This window comes from Gymnoscopelus braueri (assembly GCF_963280865.1).
Source record: "Gymnoscopelus braueri genome assembly, chromosome: 9".
In the NCBI taxonomy this organism is placed as follows: Eukaryota; Metazoa; Chordata; class Actinopteri; order Myctophiformes; family Myctophidae; genus Gymnoscopelus; species Gymnoscopelus braueri.
The window spans coordinates 16,848,446-16,872,070 of record NC_137610.1 but is presented as its reverse complement, the minus strand read 5'-3'; the positions used below and the strand labels follow the sequence as shown (position 1 = coordinate 16,872,070).

The window sequence follows — 23,625 nt, the reverse complement described above, 5'->3', positions numbered from 1 at the left end:
CCCCCATATCAACTCTGTGTACTGGGAGGTCACTGTTAGTGCAGATAAATCGAGTCACACAAGCCCACACACTGATACAAACCCCCGCAAAAAAAACATTTGCAGTAGAGAAGAAAAATGTCCTGCAAATACAAAACAAGATGTACGATGATTATTCTTCTTGGCTGATAAGACGGAAGCACAAGAACAAAAGATGACGGGGAATAAGGGGCGCTTAGTGACGCAGAGAATCCACGCCTGTGTTTGATTCCCACAATCCACTCTTTCACTTTCACTTCCAACCATTATCTGAAGTTTGGAATTTAAGCATGCTGCTCATTTGTATAAATCTGCATGCTGATTATGCGGCATGCAGCAGTGTTTACCAGGCAGAGGGAGCAGGGAAGCCATCTTTAATTCATTAGAAAAACACACTTTGCAGGAAGACTTTCTGTGGAGGGTTTACATTTTGCCCATGCTGCCTTAATGCAAGCTCAGTATGCAGGGAGGCCTTTATTAACGTAGTGGGATAATAGGTGAGAGAGGCCCGGGCGAAACGCAGCCCCTTTCTACAATGAGCCATTAATTAGCACTGAAGGAGGTGAACCGCGTGTTCAAAAGCTGAGGATTCTTCATTAGTCATCCTAGCACTGCGCAGAAGTCATACAGACACACAATTATCCCTCCCAGCCTGCCGGCGGCAGCCTCTGTTCTGCCGGGCTAGCCGTGGGGTGGCATTGTCACACGATTGGCGGAGACACGAATGTGATGAACGGCGGAGACTAATGTCCAAGCTGTCCACACACAGTGTCAGTGGCAGTGCCCGCCACCCATCACTCATCCGCTGTCACGCCACAGCTCAGAGTTAAAATATGTGCGCTATTACGGCGGTATCTGGCTGTTATAATTAGAAGATGGGGATAGATTTCACGAGGAGACACTGCATGTGATCTAATTAGCATTGTATCAAAGCGCTATATCAAAGTTGTGGCAAATGCGCTTTTGTTGCAGAGTTCTTTCATCTTTGGGGAGGATTGTTGTAAAGATTGTTCATGTCATTAATCTCACTTGAAGATGTTAAATGAGCTGGAATCGTGTGTGCTTGATTGACAAAGCCTGGCGAGAGTTTGTACGCATGGTTTCTGTTTTTTTTACTGAAATCTTTTGGGGGATTTTTGAACATTTTGTCTGTTAAGTGAGTACAGTATGTTGTTCTTAAACAGAAAATGACAAACGAGAGGGATGGGAAATGTATTTGTTATAAAGCTCAATGGATCTCTAGTGAACAACTAACTGCGTACCGCCGCAATTACTTATCCATCAGTGTACAGCGCCAACACATCTATGGACCGTTTTGTTGTTGTGAGAATCTCCCATTTACAGCCAGAACAGTCCATTCAGACAAGCAATTTGCCAGCAACCACTAACAGCTTGTGTGTTTTTCTCTCATGGAACCATGCCGGAGCATGTAACCGCGTTCTTCCTCGGCAGCCATTAGCAGACACGTTTTGTCGTTCAGTACAACCTGTAACTAATGTGTTCTCTTACCCATTACTAATATTCAGAAAAAAGAAGACGGTAAAAAAAACTGAACGGCAAAGAGCTACAGTACATTATAGCCAAATCATGTTTGAGGAGAAGCAGGGCCTTGATGGTAAACTTCAGAGCACTGCGCTCTTGACAGGTGTGGCACAAGCAAAGACAAGAGCAGCATGGAAGAAAGAAAGAAAGAGAGGAGGTGTTCTGCTGGGAAGACGACAGGCTTCTCTGAGTCTGACTCTATTCTATGCTCATAAAAACACATGCACCCACACACACACTAAGTACACTGATAGCATTACGCCATATTTCTTTATTTCCCATCCTGTCTGATACAGTGATAGGTAGGAAGGAGACCAAACAGTAGAGAGTAAGAAAACAACAGCAATATAGTCATTTAAAGAGAGTCTATTTTCAGTCAGGGACAGCTTCTCTCTCTGTGTGTGTATGTGTGTGTGTGTGTGTGTGTGTGTGTGTGTGTGTGTGTGTGTGTGTGTGTGTGTGTGTGTGTGTGTCTCTCTCTCTCTCTCTCTCTCTCCCTCTCTCTTACTGAATTAATCAAATCCAAAGGACATCATCTTCAAACTCGACATCCCCCTAAAGGCGAGCGTCTCATTCCGTATGCAGCCGCGCTGGCTTCACAACATCCTAAAAATACAGCACTCCTGGAAGAGAGGTGCTCTACCACTCTGAAGGGAAGCATCAACAACCAGCTGGCCCATGGGAATAGACATTGTGATTAGATGCAAAAACTCTGCTTTCATAAACAGCATTAGTTCTTGTTAGACATTCCAACTCCTCCCACAGATGCAGGCTCTGTTTTTTTCTTGTAGTTTTTTGCCAAGCCAATGGTAAAGATATTATTGTTTATATTATTTCCCCCCCATGCTCTTGAACAGGTTTTTGGACTGTATGTGTAGTCTGTGTTAACAGTGTGCCAGTCCTCGTCTCTGGTAACAAGGTACAGTACAGTCTGACCAGAGAATTTTCTTTTCTTCTTTGCCCGTTTTTACCCACAGAGCCTTTGAACTAATCAATTCGCTCCGGGCTATTGGTCTCCTGTGATCATATAATATGGGTCCAATAAAGAGGCCTAATGCTGTGATTGGCCAGAGCCTCAGCTATAAGTCGGTTTTTTTTTCTGCTTGGGGAAGGGGGGGGGGGGTTATTCATCATCACACCTAGCTTGACGTTCAAGAGAAAGGTTAAACACACTGAATGATGAACTGTTTGAGGGGCTTCACACAACCATGGTATTTAATGGTGTGAGTAACTGTGCTATTTATGCATTTAGCTTCCATGTTGATAATTATTAAAAGCGCAAAAGGTTCTATTTTGCCTCATGAATAATCGTCCAGCTTCCTCAGGGCATTTCCTTTTTCTAAATTTCTTTAGTACAGGGTTGGGATAGGTCCTTTAAACGGAAGCAAACCATACATTATGTATTCAAATGATTTGCTTGCCAGTGTTCAATGGGAAGAGAACATTATTCCATTTTTAATGGTGAGCAGCAACAATTGGAGTTGCCACGAATACAAATGATATGACAACCTGTATTTCAATTTCAAAATGTAATGAGAACAGACAATCTTGCTATCCATCAGTCACTGTCAGTGGTAGTCATCAACAAATTTGTCTTACTGTCATTTCGTCACACTCTGGACTCCCTGCTTATTACGCTGTCGCCTAAATTCAAGAACATGTGCAATTTGAGACACAAAAAGACCACTCTCTGAATGGGTGTTATTAGCATAAAACCAAATAGGACTGCTGTTCCGTGATGTGAAAATATGGTGATGTGGAGTATTATGTCGCTGCCAAACTACACCAGGGGAAATGTTTTACCACAGCTACAGTATCTGAAGATCATACGGAATAGGCTATCCTTTGAGCACTGGAAGGGAAACTGCATTGCAAAAAATATACGAACATAATAGTGCCATAGGGTATTTTGGTCATAAGACAAATCATTAAAGGGACACTAGTGCGATTTGCAACATTATCTCTATTGTTATAGGAGTAATATTCCATTAGCAGTTCCACGAGAGCCTGGGAAAAAGCTGTGTAATGCCTGGCCCCATCCCTACTCTTTCCGAGCGTGTTGAATGTTTTAGTCGGCTTTTAGCCTCCACCAGTGGCTAAAAAGCCAAGATACATCATCAACCCAAACAAAGAAAGGAACCAAGCAACTAGTTTCACATTTTATGGCTGTAAGAATTATCCCTTGGATGAGCATCTAATTTCAATATCATCTGCAATTCCATGCTTGATAAAATTGCACCATTTCAAACCAGGAAAACTAAAAACATGTCCCAGCCCTGGATGAATGATTTATGATTTAAAACAAAAATTTAAAGCAGTCTCAAAATTAGAGTACGGTTTCAAAGTGTCAAAGTTCAGGACCTAAAGGCTCTGATGAAACTGCTGCTGATGCTGAGGTTAAAAACCCTAGACATGCCTATTTCCCCATTTGATAGAATCTACTGTAATATTTCTAATCCCAAGGTGCTTTTTAATATTGTAAGCCTTGCCACAGTTGCTCCCCCTGTCCCTTATGTAGACGCTACTCTGCAGTGAGTTTTCAATATTTTTTACTAACATATCGTAGCTTGTCTATGGGTACGTTTACCGGCTAAGCCTACTACATGTTCTAATGCCTTCAACATTGTCTCTCAAGCTACACTGTTAAAAATTGTGTACAAAATGAACCCTCCTTCTGTCAATATTTTTAACAGATATAACAGAACAAAAAAGACAATCCTTTAATACTGAACATTTTAAATACAGTACTGTAGCTCTCTTTCTTCAAGTACTTTGCCCTGCTATTCAAAAATAATTGTTAAAGAAACCTGTACTTAAAAATATTTATATTCAAAGATTTGCACAAATCGTCACGATTTTCCAAAAATAGCAGATCTACAAGCTCATATCCACAGGCCTAGCGAGGCCAGAGAGAGAGAATGTAGTGGAGATTCTTCAGCTGGCTGTTCTGCACTCGGTGCCGCGCTATGAGCTTGTATATCTGCTATTTTTGAATAGCCAAAGTATAAAATAATGGCTATACTGTAGCTAAAATCTAAAATGGCACAGATACGTTTCCGGATTGAATGGGTCAAGGTCACAGCATCCCCTCGTCACCACCGCTTAGAGCAGTGGGTGGGCATCAGTAGCATAACCCTTGAATGGTTTCAGTGATATCTTACAGACAGAACTATCTGTGTTGGCGCTCGGGTAGCGCAGTGGTTAAGTACCTGCCCACACCCTGGGGGTTCGAATCCACCGTGGTGCATTTGGCTTTGTCGAGCGTCTATACCAGTGGTTTTCAACCAGGGGTCCAGGGACCACCAGTGGTCCTTGAGTGGGTTCCAGGTGGTCCCGAGCTAAATGATGGGAGAGTTGGTGACCAAATGGACCCTTATAGATCTTTAACTCTTGTGAGTGTAACATTTTACGCTCTCAAGAGTTAAATTATTGCATTACTTAATTAAAGAATTGTTATTTTGATCAACGTTTGCCTGTTATCTCTCCTATGGTACCAACATCAATACAGTATGGAATTGTGGACAAAATCGTATCCAACGATAACAAAATATTCTAAGTCTTGGGTCTGAGAGTCTAAATCTCATCGAATGGTGGTCCGTGGCTCAAATACCGAATAAATAATGGACCTTGATATGAAAAGGGTTGAAAACCACTGGTCTATACGAACACAATTGGCCCGTGTTCGGGGGAGGGAAGATGGGCTGGGGCGGCACCCGTCAGCAGGGAGTGTTGGGCGGGAGGAGTACGACGGAGGCCCTACGTCCTCCCGGTGGGGACTCCTCTCTGACAGGTGAGCCAGTAGGATAGAGCACAGAAATGTGTGAGGGGAGGAGTCAATTGGCATAACAACTAAATTGGGGAGAAAAGAATGACTGTCTGTGTTGCATTGTGGGGTTCCTCATGGTTCGGTGCTTGGCCTGATTCTGTTCACCATTTACATGCTGCCTTTGGGGCATCTCATTAGATCACACAACATCAGTTTTCATTTTTACGCAGACAATACCCAGGTTTACCTCAGCTCTGACCCCAATAACATCAATGCATGCTTTATTTTTATTTGATTTATTTCACTCCTGAACTGTCTCTAAACTGGCTAAAAATGTCCTTCAACTCACCCAAAAAAGACAGATGGTTGACACTGACTCCTCCAACACTCAGATTACAAACACATCCAGGTTCATAGTTACTCCAAAGAGTAGAAACCTTGGTTTTAATTGACAGCAATCTCACTTTGAACCCCCACATCAAATCTGTCCATGCTTTTTTCAAATTAGGAAAATCTAAAGACAGTTATGTCTACCGAAAACCCTGAAACAGCCAATCATGCTTTTATTTAATCATGGCTGGATTATTGAAACTCCCTTTCCTCTCTCAGCAGTAAAACATTTCTCTCTACAATTAATCAGAAATGCAGCCAGCAGGATTTTCACAGGTACCAGAAAACGAGAGCACATTACACCAATCCTTTCATCTTTGCACTGGTTAGTTGATTAAACATTTTGACTTAGTGTGTTTAAAGCCTGGAACAGTTTGGCCCCAAGCTATATTTCTGACCTTTTGACTCCTTATGTGCCGTCACGGGCCCTGAGGTCCTCAAATGCTGCCCTCCTGGTGGTTCCGAAATCCATACTAAAAAACAAAGGTGACAGAGAGTTTGCCATCAGGGCCACCGAGACATTCTTAGAACCTTCCAGAGGAGATTACGGTGTATAAATCGATCTGTTCATTTAAGACACTTCTTAAAATGCACTTTTAAATTCTTACCTTCCTGTGATCCTTCTGTCTTACCTTTCTCACATCATTTGTTTTATTGTTATGTTTATTACTGTGTTTTATGTTTTATTACTTTGTTGTTTTATTGTTTTTACAAAAAAAAATTATGGTGTAATTGTTCTTACTGTCCCTTTAACAACCTGTAGTCAGTGATTGGTTAATATCTCAAGAACAGATTCTTCTCTGCGTTTGAATCTGTCGGGGGGGTTCGTCATATCGCGTACGCACTGGCCTACAAGTGGGCGTGCCTTCAGATCAGGAGGCAGGCCGCGCTTTACCCAATCAAATGTAGTGGGCGGGATTCACGTGTCCGTCGATCCTTCCCTACTCGAAACAAACCGAAACTAATTTAACAATAGCGTCCGCGGAGCAGACAAAACGATATTCACATTTTAACGTACTCTCTCATCATAGAAACAAGTGGGCTTATAACCAAAACAATCCATGTTCTCTGGGAGAAGTGGTGTTAGTGTTCCGTGTAGAAATATTGTTAGTGGGAATGAAAACATAGTCGCACCACCGGAAGTGATGCGCTGAAGGCAGACCAAAACATAGATATAGAAACCTAGATACCTCATTGGCCTCTGCAGTTCATTGGAGCGACTGGTATCTCAATACAAGGCTCTTCCGCAGGGCTGTTTCACTACTGACCAATCACATCGCGTTGACTACTGGCCAATCACAGCACGTCTAACTTGCTGCGCGAGAGAAAAGACCCGCCCCACCTGCCTCTGATTGGCCTACCGAACGCCCCCTGCTGAAGCGGAAGGAAGTGATAGGCTAGCCCTGCGGAACAAGGAAGCGCGCCCGAGATACGAACGCTTCAGAGCCGAAGGAGGCGTCTACCTTTATATGTCTATGGACCAAAACCCTGGTTTCCTTGCGCACGGGTGCTACGTCAACTTCCTCCCAGAGCCAACTGAGATAGTCAAAAACAGCAGAGGGCGCTGTTTTTCCTTTTCATTTGGCGATGGGTTCCCAGATTGGTGATTGGTCAATGCTATGCTCAAATATCTTTATTTACTGTAACATCACAAAAGTAACATCTTTGATGTGGAAAATACTTTTTGTTGTGAGGTGTCAATATCATTTGGATGGATGATGATGGATGACTCTATATCGTGAGGCTTCCAAAATGTATGGATGGAGCCATTTTGTGAGCAGAGTTCTTGTAAAATGTTTATATAAAGTAACAACATGCAGCAGGGTCTCTTCTCTGCACCATGAATGAGTCGCTGCTGCCGTGGGGAGCCGGTGACATGATTGTGATTGGACGAGACACAGAGGATCCAGATCAAAGCTATCTCTACTGTTTTGGCCCCCAGCAAAGTGTAGAGCAGGCACACACACACACACACACACACACACACACACACACACACACACACACACACACAATATGAATATAAATATATATATATATATATATATATATATATATATATATATATATATATACACACACACACACACACACACACGCACAGTTTCACAATATTTATACACAATACAATCACTGACAACAGTGTTGATCTACCTAACAAGCTGAGGCAACTGAATGAGAGTACGTCTTTACAGTATGTACAGTAAGGCATTTTCATACATAGCCGCTCTTTGACTTTCTCCATCTGTTTAACCGTTTCCCTTTCTTTTCCTCTCTCTACCATTGTTTTACTGAAGAAAGTGAATCATTGCAAAAAAAATATTTTGCAGCATGCATTAGGCCCTCGACACATTATGGGCTGGATGTGAGTAGAGACGGCTGTAAAAAATAATTACCCATTTAATCCGGGAACGTCATTTTAAATTTCTTTGGCTATTAAAAAATAGCAGATATACCGAGTTCTGCGCTACGAGCTTGTAGATCTGCTATTTTTGAAAAATCTTGAAAATTTGTGAAAATCTTTGAATATATATTTTTTATTTGTAAAACATGTTGTTCCATGGATGGCTAGCACTGCCACACATATTTGAGTTAAAAATATATATATAATATATATTCAATTACATTATTTTTCAAGAATAGCAGATCTACAAGCTCGTAGCGTGGCACTCGGTGCTGTGCTATGAGCTTGTAGATCTGCTATCTTTTAATAGCCAAAGTAAAAAATAATGGTTATAGCTAAAATCTAAAATTACACAGACGCGTTCCTGGATTCAATGGGTTTAAGATACACTTTCTGAATCACAGAATGGCGCTCGTAACACAAGCAACGTCACAGTACTTGCAGTGTCTTATGGGGACCACACACTGTACAGTATTGGTCATATTAGTGGCATCGCAGATGTCATTTTCACACCCTCATAAAAAGGTTTGTCGTAAGCGTCTCGTGTCATTTACTGTGGTAGCGTCAAGGACCGTCATCTATCCGTAGACGCAAGACATTGTTGGCTACATTAAAGTAGGTGGTGCTACTTTATTGTTTATTGTCTCCGCCAGGCCGAAAGGCATGGCGAGAGAGTATGTTTTACCCCCTGTCCGTCCGTCCGTGTGTCCGTCCATCTGTCTGCGAGCAGCTAATCTCCGGCACCGTTGGCCCGGTCGCTGCGAAACTGTGCACACACACTCCCTGGATGCCAATTCAGAACCTCTGCCCTAAATTTTCACATGGGCCTGTTATAGCGCCACCAGGAGGCCGATTTGTGCAAAACCCATTTACTCCTACACATTTTATCCAAACGTCACGCAAATCGGAACACAGTATCTCTATAGTCATGTGATCAAGACAATATTTCATATTCCATCCTGATTGGCTAAGGTTCGCTTCCAAAGTTTGCAGGATTGGTCCGTTTTGAACAGAATGTCTCAAATCATAAACACAGCGTGCGATTTCCTTGAAAATTTGCACGCATATTCCCACTAGGTCGAGGAAGAAATGCCACCCTTTTCACATTGACCTGTTATAGCGCCACCAGCAGGTCTAATTTAGCAAAACACATTTTTGCAACAAAATGCCTCAAATCATGAATGCACGCACATTCCCACTAGCCCGAGGAAGAAATGCCACCCTTTTCACATTGGCCTATTATAGCGCCACCAGGAGGCCACAATAACCTACCTGACCTGGCGGAGACCTGTGCTCCTAGGAGCACTTTTTCTAGTTTATGTTCATGCTGTGTGGCTGGTGCTATAATGATGGTCAACGCTAAAGCATTACATACGGCAGTGGTTCTCGAACTTTTTCATGTCAAGGACCCCCAAATTGATATGTATTTGGCCGTGGACCCCCATCTGAAAAGGTTTTGTGCCGGAGACCTCCAGAAGCAAAGATGTGGGTAAATGTTTGCTTTAAAAAATATAGCCTACATGTATTCAAAGATTTGCACAAATTCTCACGATTTTTCAAAAATAGCAGATCTACAAGCTCATAGCGCGGCACTCAGTGTCGCGCTATGAGCTTAGATATCTGCTATTTTTGAATAGCCTAAGTATAAAATATAGTTAAAGTGGTTAAAATGATTGTGACACTATATTAACTAATTTAGCTGGGGACCCCCTGGGTCCATGGCCAAATACATATAATTTTGGGGGTCCTTGACACGAAAAAGTTTGAGAACCACTGGACTAGACAGTAGGTTGAAAAAAAAAAGCCTAGGTACCGAGGCTGGGGAGACAGTGACGTAATCAGCATCAGTTAGCTGTTTATGCTAGCACTGCCACACTTGAAATCATGTATACATACTGTACATGTTATAGTTTAAACGGACAAAGAATAAGTACTGGAAAGCTATTCATGATGGATTCTAATGATTATTCTATATTATAATAGACTGTTGTAGTCATTCTGAATGTACTAGTGGCATGGGCTATATTGCAATTTCAATATTATGTAAACCTACAGTACAAATAATAAGTGGCTACCTCTCAGAAAGGCTATGATTCAACATAGAGAGTCTGACAAGGTCAAGAAAAAACCTTTTCACATCACACAGTGTGACATGTAATGACATTGAAAATCATGCAATGAGCAGGAACCTTTAATCAAGAAAGGATTGCTCAGATTATAATCTAAATTGATTGAAAAAAAATTATAATAAATTGAAACCGATTATAATTTAGAATTAAACCTAGGTAGGTTCACCATTATATTAAAATGCTATCACAGAATAGGAGTATAGTGTGCACAAAACATTCAGAAATCTGTTCGCAAATCTGTACCAGACAAACTCAGCCACAGGCTCACGTTTATACTGTACAATGTACACTCAAGTCTCTTACTGTATACTGTACTTTACATTCATGTTTTGCTCTCCCTGAGTCTGTCTGCACGCAAAGCACACCCAAGCGCTCATTGGCCGCAGAGTCTGGACCGAGTCTGGGTTAGCAAGGCGTAGGGTACTATACATACACTGAAGGAGCTGAAAAGGAAGCATGTAGTGCCTTCTACATGACCTTGCTGGTGACATCAGAGCCAAGGCTGTGCAGCAGAGTCCAGACCAGACAACCACTGACTGACTCACACACACACACACACATGTTGCGCGCGCACGCGCACACACACACACACACACACACACACACACACACACACACACACACACACACACACACACACACACACACACACACACACACACACACACACACACACACACACACACACACACACACACACAGAGAGAGAGCTGGGAGTGCGGCATGGTCATAAGACTCATTCTCATTTCATACTTTCCAGTGGTAACAGACAAATTGACATGTGCCTTACCCGCCATCCTGTAAATGCAGCCTCTGTTTAATTGCTCTCGTATGGTTAATCCAAATTAAGCATGCCCACAAAATGAGATATTCCATTTCATTTTGGATAGCCGGAGATTCCACCAAATCTCTTTAACCCTCTTCGTGCGCTTACAGCGCAGCACCATGCCACTTCTCAATGACTGGCTTCGGCCCTCCTCCCTCAAGACCCATTTTTAGATGAAAACTGTTTGCACAAGACAATCCTCTATATTTGTCAAGGCATGAAATGTCGAATAGGATCTTTTGAAGTGGTTTAGTGGCTTAGAGAAAGTACACTTCAGTTGGGAAAAAAAGTTGTTTAATTGAACCAGATGCTCTATTGTGTAATATTAGCGTTCTTTCTCCAAACCCAACAGAGCAGAATTGAACGTGTGAAACAGCAGAGAGAACATCTCCATGTCAATTCATGTGGGTCTTTGTGCCTGTTCATTTACTGCATCTCAGCAGTTGCCGGATACATTTCTTCCTTCATAAGCATGCGATAAAGGATGAATTACAACCACATTCATTAGAATCAAGCCCTTTCTTTATTCATGTTCCTATCACTGCATGCCATGTTCTCCATACAGAATAAAATAATCAAGAACGAGCTACCCCCCCTTACATTAACGTCACGTTAATACGCCACAAATAAATTATTTTTTTGTTTCTATAGTTTTTGCTGTTTCACATGTGCAGAGATAAATAAAATTTCTGTCTTTCATTGCGGTGGCACATTTTGAAGATGTTAGCGGCATGTGGTATAATCCCAACAATAACAACACACTGACAAAAGTGTGAGTCAATAGAGCTAACTGAAGATGAGGCATGCACTCTTGATAGTGTGAAGTTGGCAGTGGTTGTTGTTTTCAGACACCAGATTATTCACTGCTACACTCCAGTGCTGTGTGCAGGTAAAAAGTGGGGGACTTTTCTTCTCCTTGCGGAGGACTACACTGCAAAATCACACAAGTTGTGATTTAACACTGAGAGTGTAAAGGTTGACCCTTATACAGGGCACAAAACTGCCATAGTATTCAAAAACATTTACGTATAGCTTTCACCCTCGTTGAGTGAAAGGTTGAAAGAAGGGTGGTGTATCCCCCGCTAGGAGGTCGTTTCCTTTACACCGGACTCCATCAAGGAACCTGATGCTGAAGACATGGGGGAAAGTAAACATGCCCCGCTGCCTTCATCAATCATGCTTGGAGAGCTGGAGATTACAGTAGAGATTTTTGGGAGATGGGTGCGTCCCAATGTGTCCTCTTACGACCCGATAATAAATGGGGCTTAGAGGCAGACAAACAGGTGAAAGAGAAAGCTTGTTAGCCCGTCTGGGGGTGAGACAGTTCGCTATAGTTCAAGTCAGGACACTATCCAACAGCTGGCTCTATGGGAGCTCATGTGCAATTAACAACAGTAGCAGCAGCAGCAGTAGCAGCAGCAGCAGTAGCAGCAGCAGCAGAGGAACTGAAGGGGGGGAAGCCTCCTGTCCTCCAATGGGAAAACGCCTTGGCCCATTATATACACGTCTGAATGGGTCACAGGCTAGATGTTTCGGATGGAGATAGAGATAAGATTCCCCAAAACAACGCATCAAGGGTGATTTACACTTAGCTGCATGCCGGTGTTGGGCACCAAAAACAGACGATCTACAAGCTCACAACGCGTCATGCTGCGATGCGTTGTGAGCTTGTAGATCGGCTATTTTCCGTGCGCAACACGACGCGCAACCAGGTATAACTCATGCTTAAGGCAGCAGTGAAACCACAGGGAAGTTAACAAATGACGACCGTTTTGATAAACAGTCTCTCAATGCGTAAAGAAATCCTATGCCGATTTCTATCTTGATTTGTTTTTCTTGCACAGTTTAACACCGATAAGTGCCCGATGTTAACTGGTTGCACGTCGAGAAACAATGCGACGTAAAAGTGCGGAGGTTCTTATCTAGCGGAGCTGTGCAGCACAGTAAGAACAGCTGAAAGCCATCTGCTGCAGAGGAAGGAACGGGCTGCCTTAACAAGTAGGCAAACTGTCAGGGAGGATTAATGCTCTACCTTAAACCTGAGTTAATAATAAATGGGCTGTTTACTTGTTCAAGGGGGAGGCCATAGATAACAGCACTCAAAGCCCCTCCTCTTACTGCCAAAAAGATAAATTCTGGTTAAGTGGGGACCTGCCTGCATTGTGGCCTCCAGTTCCCCAATCATTATGAACAAAACAAGAGTTTTAGTCTCACTTACTAATAGGAAAAAGGTCAGAATGCATGCACGCATGTACAGTACATGTATGGAGTGTCGGAGGGTCTTCTCAGAAGAGCTAGACATTCTGCCGACTGTCAGTGATCCCCCAGGCTGGACAGGCTCATCACAATGTGTCAAGGCTTCAAGCGAAGAGCCTCTTTTTGCAGTTTTCTGAACTCATTTATACATTTTAAAAGAAAAAATTAAATCATGTCTCGATTTAATTTCACAAAGTCAAGATTGGCAGGATGCACAGTATCAGCTGCCTTAGAACTGACCACCAGACCACCGGCGCTGCAGATCTGCACGCGAGTCCTGAGAAAGAGGCTTCAGCTGGGAGAAAGCCGAAGGCGGCTTCAAAACCGGCGACATGCATCACCTTCTGAGCTGCTGATGCATGCAAGAAAATGTGAGAAAAGAAACCCCTGAGAAGGAGTCAAAGAAATGTCTTCCCCCTCTCTCTCCTTCACTCCTAGAGGGCTGTATTAGCCCACGGTGGGGATTTAACTAATGAGCCTAGCTGCTCTCCACTGGGGGCATCCCAAGACAGCCTTTCTCCTACAATTGGTTCCAAAGGGTTTAAACACACTGGTCGCTGCAAAGCTTCTATCTGTCCGGCAGATTATAAGGTAATAAAATGGAAGGAAGAGATGCAGTGCTTGGATAACGCTCCACATTATTTGCTGTAATGGTGATTGCTGAGCAGACACACAGCGAGCATGGCCAAAGGACTGCAGCGAGTTGATCAATTTGATCATGGCACGATTTCTACAGCTTACTGAATGTGTGTCTGGTTGAGATTTTTTTCCAACCAATTATGCATTGAATAAACAACATTAATTTAGCAGATGATTATTGTGTCATGGATACTGTGCAATGCATGATGCATGTCAGACCCTGAACCAATGCATCACCAATTCAATATTTCCTGCTGATGGTATCCAATCTCAGTTTCATTTATTAATATGGTCTATGGTTTTCACTTTATACAATAGTAAAAGGCATTACAATGATTACAGATTACTTGGAAAAACGTGCACAGAGCATGCACTACAAAAAAAAAAAATATATATATATATAATACAATTGGTCCTCATTTAATGCTCATTATAATATGGTAAAATGTACTACTCGCTCTGTCTCATAGGAGGGCTGTGGACAGTTCAGAAACCTGCCTGCCAGTGACATCATCGGTAGGCAGGTTAGTATAATTTTTTATATAATTTTGTATTAATGCGAGAACAATGGCTTCTATTATGCTAACTTTGCAGGATTAGAAAGTCTGCAGTTTCGATTCCCCATCGATGATGTCACTGGTATGTGGTTCTGCCCTCCTCTGAGACACAGACCAAGCAGAATACAAGAATGATTTATTTTAGATAAATAAATCAGATGCACACAGGCTTCTCTCTCACCACGGAAACACCATAGTTACAGTATATAAAAGCAAAACAGCCAGGGCCGTTTTTGTACTTGTGTCCTCGCAAACTTGTGAAAAGTCATCACGCGTTGTTAGCTTGTAGAACTGCACTCAACATATCCACAGTGGACGAGCTGAGATGGAGACGTCATCGAGAATGCTGCTGTTCTGATGGGAGTACGGTCGTCCCATCCTCAGAAGTTTGTACTCCTGAGGCGAACTTGCAAGTCTGAACTTCCAAAGACGCAAGTCTGAACTTAATACGTTCGGGTAGGCTATTGAGAACGGCCCAAGTTTCCGGGTGCTGCACCAAATGTGGTGACTATAGCCCGACCGATGCCAGATTTTTGAGTCCGATGCCGATTTTGGAGAGTCCTAGACCACCAATGTTTTGACTGATTATAGTCAGAAAATATTTACAAATCAATTTGAAAAACGTTTTTTTTAAAGTTGATAACATTTAAATTGGATTCCTTTGATCATGGCGCAACTCCACATATAGGCCACAGCAATTTGTTCCAGACCAGATTTTCCACAATTTCATGTTTTCTTCAAAATACACTTTGTCACTACTCTACAAATCGCTACATCTCTGGAGTCATGTGACTCCAGAGATGCAGCGATTTGTATGAGTTTAGTTTATTACAGTATGTATTAAGTTTCCGGGGGCTCATTCAGGAATATTTGGTTTGTTTAAAAAGGGACCATGGTCCGTTTACTTCTTTGGTCCGGTCCATGAACGCGCATTTGAACCCTGGTGCGGATCGAACAAGCGGACCACCAGTGTGAGCACAATAGGTATAGGTATAGATAAGTTAACCAAAATACAGTACATCATGTTTTAACATAGACTGTAAGCTACTGTACATATCAAATACCTTGTTGATGGCTGCCACACATTTTTACATCAAAACAAGGGGGGCATTATCGCTTTTTATTCTGCATATAAACATTTGAACATTTTGAGAACGACAGATGACTGTTTAACTTGAACGCTGCTCTGTCTGTGCAGCACCTAAGTATATCAGCTGTGCCTAAAGCCTACTGTTGCAATGCCAGGATTTGCATAGTAGCGTTTCTATGTTATTGTTGTTTTTTGTTGCTTAGCACAGGACAGTGTGAACACAAACCAGACGTAATGAAAATGTGGTTTTTGATCCGGACCTTTTTAGCGGACTTTAGGCGTGAAAGGCACCAGAGTGTTGCGGCGAAAGTGGTACCAATTTGTGTTCTGCCTGCCCAGAGCATGGGAGCAAATTGCGGCATCTCAATGGCTGTCAATCGGGTCAGTGATCAAAAGGTTCCGGGAATATGCTAATGCCCAGTTACGTCAATCTCAGAACGTCTGGTTCTTGGCTCCCAGGCTTCGTCTGTGTGCAAAAATTGTACCATATTATAATGAGCATTAGTGAGGACCAATTATAGGATATGAATATAGGTTGAAAATTAAGGATATGATGATACCCTCTGCATTTTTCAAGATTTGCCTAACGTCAATTAATGTTCTAGCACCATATTAATGTTATTTACCCAGTGCTGCTAATAGTTAGGATGGTTTAAATGCAGTGGACACATTTCCTGTGACTTGTCATATATGCACTTTTATTATTACTACTAGAGTCCAGGTCCAGTACTAAACTAAGTAGGTGACAATGTAATCGCAAGCAAAGAGGAGGTTACCTATTTGGTTTGTATTTTGGATAACACTTTCTGGTGACATTTTTTTAATGAAAAGTGATCACGAAAGTCAATCAAAGAACAATGTTTTTGGGCAGGATTTCCTCGTTTATCAAGTCATTTTGACTATGATTGCACCTCATGGTACACTAGCATCGCCAAGCCACTGAAGACTTAACTGTAGACCTCCCAAAATAAGCTTGTGAGATTGCTTCTAAACTTGCACCCCAGGTCTCACCTTAGCCCAGACCATTTCATGATGCTTGGATGGCTCAAGGTGTGAGAAAGAGTTTCCCAGCTGTCAATAGGCCCTGGTCTTCAAGATGCTTTTTTTATTTAAAAAAATGTAAAGATTTTTTTGGGGGCTTTTATGCCTTTATTTTATAGGACAGTACACTGACAGGAAATGGGGAGAGAGATGGGGGGGTGACACGCAGCAAAGGTCGTCGGGAAAGGGAGTCGAACCCACGACACGATGTCTGTCAGGCTGGATTACCAGCCTACAGTAGGTGCCCAGAAGGTTACGCCAACCGTCCGGGCCAGGTCTTCAAGATACTTAAAGGAGCAGCTCCCGAGTACTTGTCAAACTACTTCTCCAGACAAGGGGATGCTCATAGGTACTCCACCAGAGGGAGTCCCCCCCACACCCCACCCCCACCCCCCCCCAAGTTCAATTTGCTTAAAGGTAAAAATGCATTCTACTACACAGCCACAACACAGTGGAATGCCCTACCAAAAGCCCTGAAAGTTTTAACTTCCCCATTAAGGTTTAAGGCTGACCTAAAAACATGGCTCCACGACCACTCAAATCGGACTTTGACAAATTCATTCCCCAGCTGGCCTCCCCCAGGGTTGTAAATGTCTCACTCCCTGTGAGTGACATCCTCCATGTGCTGTAACCAGGCCCCCCACCCCCTTTTATGTCACTATCATGAATTTTATCTACCGTATATTGATTTCCTATTGTTGTGCAGTTGCTTTTAGTTGTGTAGTTGTTTTTGTCCAGTTGTTTGAGTGTTGAATGTTTAATGGACCACAATGGAAACAATCCTCTGGCTTTTTGTGTCATCCGTTTGGCATGTTTTTAACTAGCTGTACTGCCTGTACAGGTTTAAAAAATGGTCAAAAAAGTATTCAATCTATCAATCAATGATTAATAACTGGCGATAGAGGCAGGTTTTTTTTGCGTGAGTGTCAATGACCGTCGATAATTGTTGATGACACGATTGCCGGTCTTTCGGCACAGCTCTACTATACACTGAATATCTATTGAACTAAGAAACTATTTAGTATTTATATCCACGCATGGGTAACCCACTGATTGCATAAGAACAATAAACATTCTACATCCCACAGATGAAATTCAAGATTTTCCAAACATACATTTTGGCAAAGAGCCATTCATTCACGAAGGATATCTTTCATCCTTTTGTCCAAACATGCAAACAAAGCCTGCTGTAATCCTGACTTCAATGTGTGTGTGCGTGCGTGCGTGTAGGCATACTGTTCATTCTGTTGGCGTTCTGTAACAGATACAGCTGACAGAGAGCTTATCACAGAGGACTACCGCCTGTTTTTAAGGTGTTTTTTCACTCGTTTTTTCACTCCACTTTTGGCTCACTACCAGAGTATGGGTGTGGCACTTTATAAATATCTTTCTCTTCAAACCATCCTTTGTGACAGTAGACTCTTGTGACAAGTCTAACCTTACAACTTGACCAGATCAACAGTAACCCAGGTTATCCACCTTTAGTGCAATTTACATGAAAATCGAGCACCTGGTGGTGCCTGGTGGCCTGGCCAGGTAGTGCACTGACCCTATGCTCCCTGTGAGTCACAAGGACCTGCATGTGTTCAAATCCAACTCATGTGATATTTCCCCTCTCTCTGCCCTAGGTTTCGCCTCTCTCTACACACTTCTATCTAAATAAAATATTGATTGAGAAAATGGACGTCCAGTATGATTAGTGCGTGACTGGAGTGAATGCTCTGTAAATGTGTTACCCAGAGGACTTTGCAATAAGCTTCAGGGTTCTTGTCATCATTGGACAAGCGTGGTTCAAATTATCCACATCCAAATGGTAACTTAGGTGTGGCCTCATGCAAAGAAGGCCATTCAATAGCAACTGCCTTGTTTTCCTGACAACCATTCATAAACAAACGCCACGAACGTTGACGCAGTCATCGCGAGCCCGGCGCTCGAGTTACTCAATTTCACTAAGGTGCCATGGCTGTGCTCGATTTGCTCATGCAGCCAGACTGAAGTATTTAGACTGTCTCCTCTGCAAACTAGAAACAAGGGAGTATAATCCCTTTTCTCAAAACTGGGATCATTTTCCTCACAAAGCCAGGAGGGGGGCACCTCCTCGCTTTCCACAGCCTCCCTTCCTCGTATTATGCATCCGAGGGACACTCATTTGCAAAACTGAAACGAAGGCGTGAATATCACCCTCAACTGCTAATTCTCAAAGGGTCTCTGTGGTGGTATAAATCATTAAGACAGATGCTCCTCTGAGATGCTAAGGTGGTCATATACGCCTTGCACCAAAATGCATTTGATTTCATTTCCTTTGCGCTCGGTCTTTGACAAAAAAATGCATAATATGGTAAGGAGATGTAAAATTTAACCCCTTGTTGAGATTGTATATGTAAATTGTTTTCCACCTATATTAGCCGCTGAAATAACAGCCACAAAATGATGGTTTAGGTTCAGTCTAGAGACAAGGCATCAGGCATCATCAAGAAATAAATTGAACAAATGACACAAAAGTCAGTGAAAATCCTATGACTGGTGAACAAACTGAGGTAATGTGGTCTAATGTGTTCATATAGGTAAGCCTCCCATCCACAGAAGATGAGGGGGTGCTGTGCAGTATATACTATAGGATCCCCATTGTGAAGGAAACTATTGTTTCACTGCTAATCCTGGCTCAGCTTCTCCACCAACCAGCTGAAGGATTTCAATGCACCAGGCGATTTTATTTCTCTCTCTGTCTCTCTCTGCACTTTTGCGCTGTGTTGTTTACTCCTTCTTGAAAATGATATCAACAGGAATCAAGAAATAGGTCCACGATTGAAATATGATCCATGGCTGTCACCATGCGCATTGTGACTTGCCAATTAAGTTTTTCTCGCCCTCCTTTGGGCAGGCTCTTGTCGTCTGCCAGGAGATGCATGGTGGCAGTGATTTGACTCTGGTGTCGAAGAGCACATCAAAGACAGCGGGTGGGGGGGGTGGGGGGGGGCTATGAGAGGCCTGCTCTACCTTTGAACATAGAATAGGATTGGAGGCAGCGCCAGCTCTCTGCAGGCTAGGCTCAGGCTGATCAGAGGCTGCCCAGCGCAGCAGCGGCGGCAGCAGGCAGACACGGGCATAAACACTCGTACCACAGTCGATTTCAAAGGGCCCCTTCTACCCACCACTGATAGCCTGCACAGAGGACGTGCGCGTGAGGGAAACCGTGACTGCATACAGACATGCAGCATCCCGTGGAGCTAGGGCGGACCCGTATTGAGCAAAAGCTTCTGATTCAACAGTCTCTTGCATGGATTCTCCTAAATACTGCATTTCCCACTATGCCACGCGTGGATACATACGCATGTAGAATTTGTGTGCATTTTGGATGGTATTTGGGAGACTCATATATATACCTAGTGTATAGTTCATATCTAACATGACACCTCAAGGTTCTGTGCCACTGCTGACCAATGAGGTATCCCATGGAGGTGTTCCCAGAGCTTCATTCAATAAAAAAGTTTTTTATGACATGGCCACTCAGAGGTGAGCCATCTAGAAGAGGGTCTGTCTGTCCCTTTTATGCCCATATATGGAGATTACTGATGTCAGGAAAGTCTGTCCATTTCCCTTAACAATGATTGCCCATTTATAATGACCATGCATTTGTGGGATGAGCAGCACAGCTCATTATGTGGAGGTAAGTGAAATGTGCCAAATTGCCCTGCCAACGTCAAACCGTGTACTCTCCTGTTGGTAATGACTTGATTGTCACCTGATTAGGCCGTGCTGTACTTGCTAGAGTAGCCTAACAAATGCAAGCATGGGTGAAGCAAGGGTCACTCGATCAGCATACAGGTTTTGGTACCCAGCATTTAGTCTCGCATCGCCAGACGTTCGGATATATTCGCCTAACTCCACCTACCAATCGTCTGGATACATTTAAATTCATTGTATGGACTTGGATGGCTGACGAAGGCAACTGGTGACAAAGCTATACACCGACTGAATGCATCCGCCCATGATTAGGAAGGACCGCCCTCCGTCCTTCCTTAGGCCACACGGAATGTGAACGTCACCAGACTTATCAGTAGGCGGAGATCTCTGAAAGTCTGGCTACGTGAGACTACCCAGCATTGGCTGGGTTATTGTGTGGGTAAAATAGGCTCTCTCTCCCTCTCTCTAGCCCCACCCCTCCCCACTCTCCCTCCCTCCCTCCGTCTGCCCCCCACATATCTCAAGAACCGTCTGACCGATCGACTTCAAACTTGGGTGTGCATTCGAGGACTCGAGGGCGGGTTGAGCCGAGTGGGAGGTCTCTGAATATGTCTGTCTGTCTCACTGAGTCCCTTTTATACCCATATATGGAGATCTGTGTCTGTCTGTCTGTCTGTCTGTCTGTCTGTGTCCCATATATGCCCAGCAATATGACACCATAGACTTGCCTCCAATACTATGATAATGGATACTGCACTAAGTAGAGTAAGTACTGACAACAGGTACAACGGGTATGGCATAACTGGAGGGGCATACGTATGAAATATATATATTTATTAGGGATATATATATATATATCGATTTTCGACTCATGCTCATCTCGACTCTTATTTTTTATAATATATATTTTGTATATATATTTGTATATATATTATATATATATTTCGAAATGGCTTGTTAAAAAACATTAATATAAACGTTACTGTTTTCCAAAATAGCCAGTTCAAAATGATCAAATATTTTCCAAATGAGAGAGGAACGGTGTGTCTGTCTGTGTTTGTCCGGTCTGCATGGTCGTGTGCGCGTTGGCTAGTCCTGCTTGCCTTGTGCATGCTTTCATGCTGCCATTTCCAAGCGGGCTCAACTCTATGGGGCGCGTGTAAGAGTGAGGTGTGGGATAAAACAGTGCCATGCAAATTGTGCAACACAAAGTATGCGTATCACTCGTCGTCAACATCAGTGATGTCAAATCACATTAAAGCGAGACGCCCGGTCAGAAAAGCCCCTTCACCCAAGCAAAACAGAATGGCAGACTTCACCTTGAAACCTCGCCATTGTTGATGACTGGCGGGCAGAAAGGATCACTGAGATATTAAGCCTACTATCAGCGTTGTCGAGGGGAAAGGCTTTCGTGAGCTGATGATATTTTCAGAATACACCGTGCCCTGTCGCCAAACAATGACAGCGCCACGAGAGAGAGAACGAACGTAGGCTGAGGTAACCGGAACGATCGCCCCAAAACACTCGCCCCCATTTTTCTTTACCGAGGCTACATGTAGGAGTACCTGGCGGCCGCCGGATTTGATCCGGGGCGACCGTGTTTTAGGGCGAGCATCTCGCTGAGGTTACCAAACGCTCCTTAAGATGTTATAAAAGTTTATATGAGGCCATATAGCTACATATTGTTGAACGTGTTGTGTTGTTACTATTATTATTTGGCATTGGGACGGAGAGCTCAGTCTGACATTATTCTAATTAGTCAAACGTCAGCCTCGTTAGTTAGGCTGCTGTAGCCTACGGATTAAACAAGTGTTCTGTGTTTAATAAACACACGTTCACAAAAAAAGGCACATTTTTATTATCATTAGGACAGCTCAATTTGGCTCTCCACTTAACTGCTGCGCAGTAAAACAAATAAAGAAATTAAATAAAAATCGATCGACACATCGATTATTGCCCTCGACACGTCGACTCGCAAACTTTCTTTTTTACTTCATCCTACCCTTGGCGGGCTGCCAGTTTGACACCACTGACCTAAACACTTGCAGGTGTTGACCTTGCATGTGCAGGTCAACAATGAGAGGTCAAGTGCATGTCATAGGGAATAGGTAAAAGTCTGATTTTCGGGAAGAACACAAATGTCTTGCTGGTCTAAGATCAATTCTTCCCAGATCTTGCCTCGTCTTCTCTTCTCTATGACTCCTGAGCTTCTTTCTATCTCATCAGAGAACATTCACACCACCCACTGTCCTTCAAAACACCAGTTCAAAGGTGTGGAGCTTCAGAGTCAAACTAATTGCATAATCAGCTTTTAGTCTGTATCTCCATATATCTCTCTCCCTCTCTCTCCCTCTCTCTCTCTCTCAAAAAAAGCAATCATTTCAAAGTAGCATGATTTTTTTTAATCATCTGGCAAATTATCTTGCAAAAAACTGTGTGGGTGAAACTGTTTATTAGCTCAGACGATTATCAGGTTAAACAGAGACAAAAAGCATGAGCTGGCACTTTGCTTGCTGCATAATCTCTCCCCCCACATCTGTGTGTAACAAATTTCATGTAGACTCCCTTGCTTACAATAAAAGGGCCATATTCTGGCAGTAGCCTGCCAATTAAATAGATAATTATGCAAATGTAGCCTTTACTGAGTCAGCGAGTGGGCAGCAATAGCCAGTGCTTCCTACGAGGCAACCAGTGTACTCACACACACAAGCACGCACACACACACAAAGAGACACACACGCACAAAAAACACTCACATATGAGGGCCAGCGATGGGCCATTACATTCATGTATTTTCCCTCTCTCTCTGGTCCTCTCTCACTTTCTCTTTCTATCAATTTATCATCATCACCCTTTGATTATTTTATTCATTCACCAACCCGACACACGCAAGCAGGCATGCATGCACGCCACCTTTAAAAAGTGAAATAGACACTTTTTAAAGGGGGCGTGCATGCGTGCCTGCTTGCGTGCGTAGGGTTGGTGAATGAATAAAATTCACCAAAAAGAAGAAAAAGTGAAATATACAAGCCCGCGTCAATGATCACCAAGAGCAAACAGCTGCTGGTGATCCTACCTCCTAGTTACTGTAGGAACTGAAGCTTACGGGTCTGTAACTCCAAGAGTATACAAATGGAACCAGGTTCCATTTGTATACTCTTGTACCATATATTAATTTCCTCCTGGTAATGCTGGTTTTAGGAAATACGTTAAGACTCAGATATATATAACCGTTGTTCATTTTCAATCAGAAAATTGCTGTAAAACTAATTAGATCGAGAAA

General features: G+C 42.9%; 1 protein-coding gene across 2 annotated transcripts in view; it reads right to left on the bottom strand.

Annotated features, from left to right (window-relative positions):
- Positions 1–23,625, bottom strand: part of roraa (RAR-related orphan receptor A, paralog a) — a 236,531-nt gene that overhangs the window by 174,242 nt on the left and 38,664 nt on the right. Inside the window, exon 2 of one of the 2 annotated variants that reach the window (XM_080437776.1) lies at positions 6,115–6,189. The exons of the other annotated variant lie outside the window; for it this stretch is intronic. Coding sequence (XP_080293902.1) covers positions 6,115–6,189 — 75 coding nt within the window. The remainder of the gene's footprint in view (positions 1–6,114; positions 6,190–23,625) is intronic. 2 annotated transcript variants of the gene reach the window in all.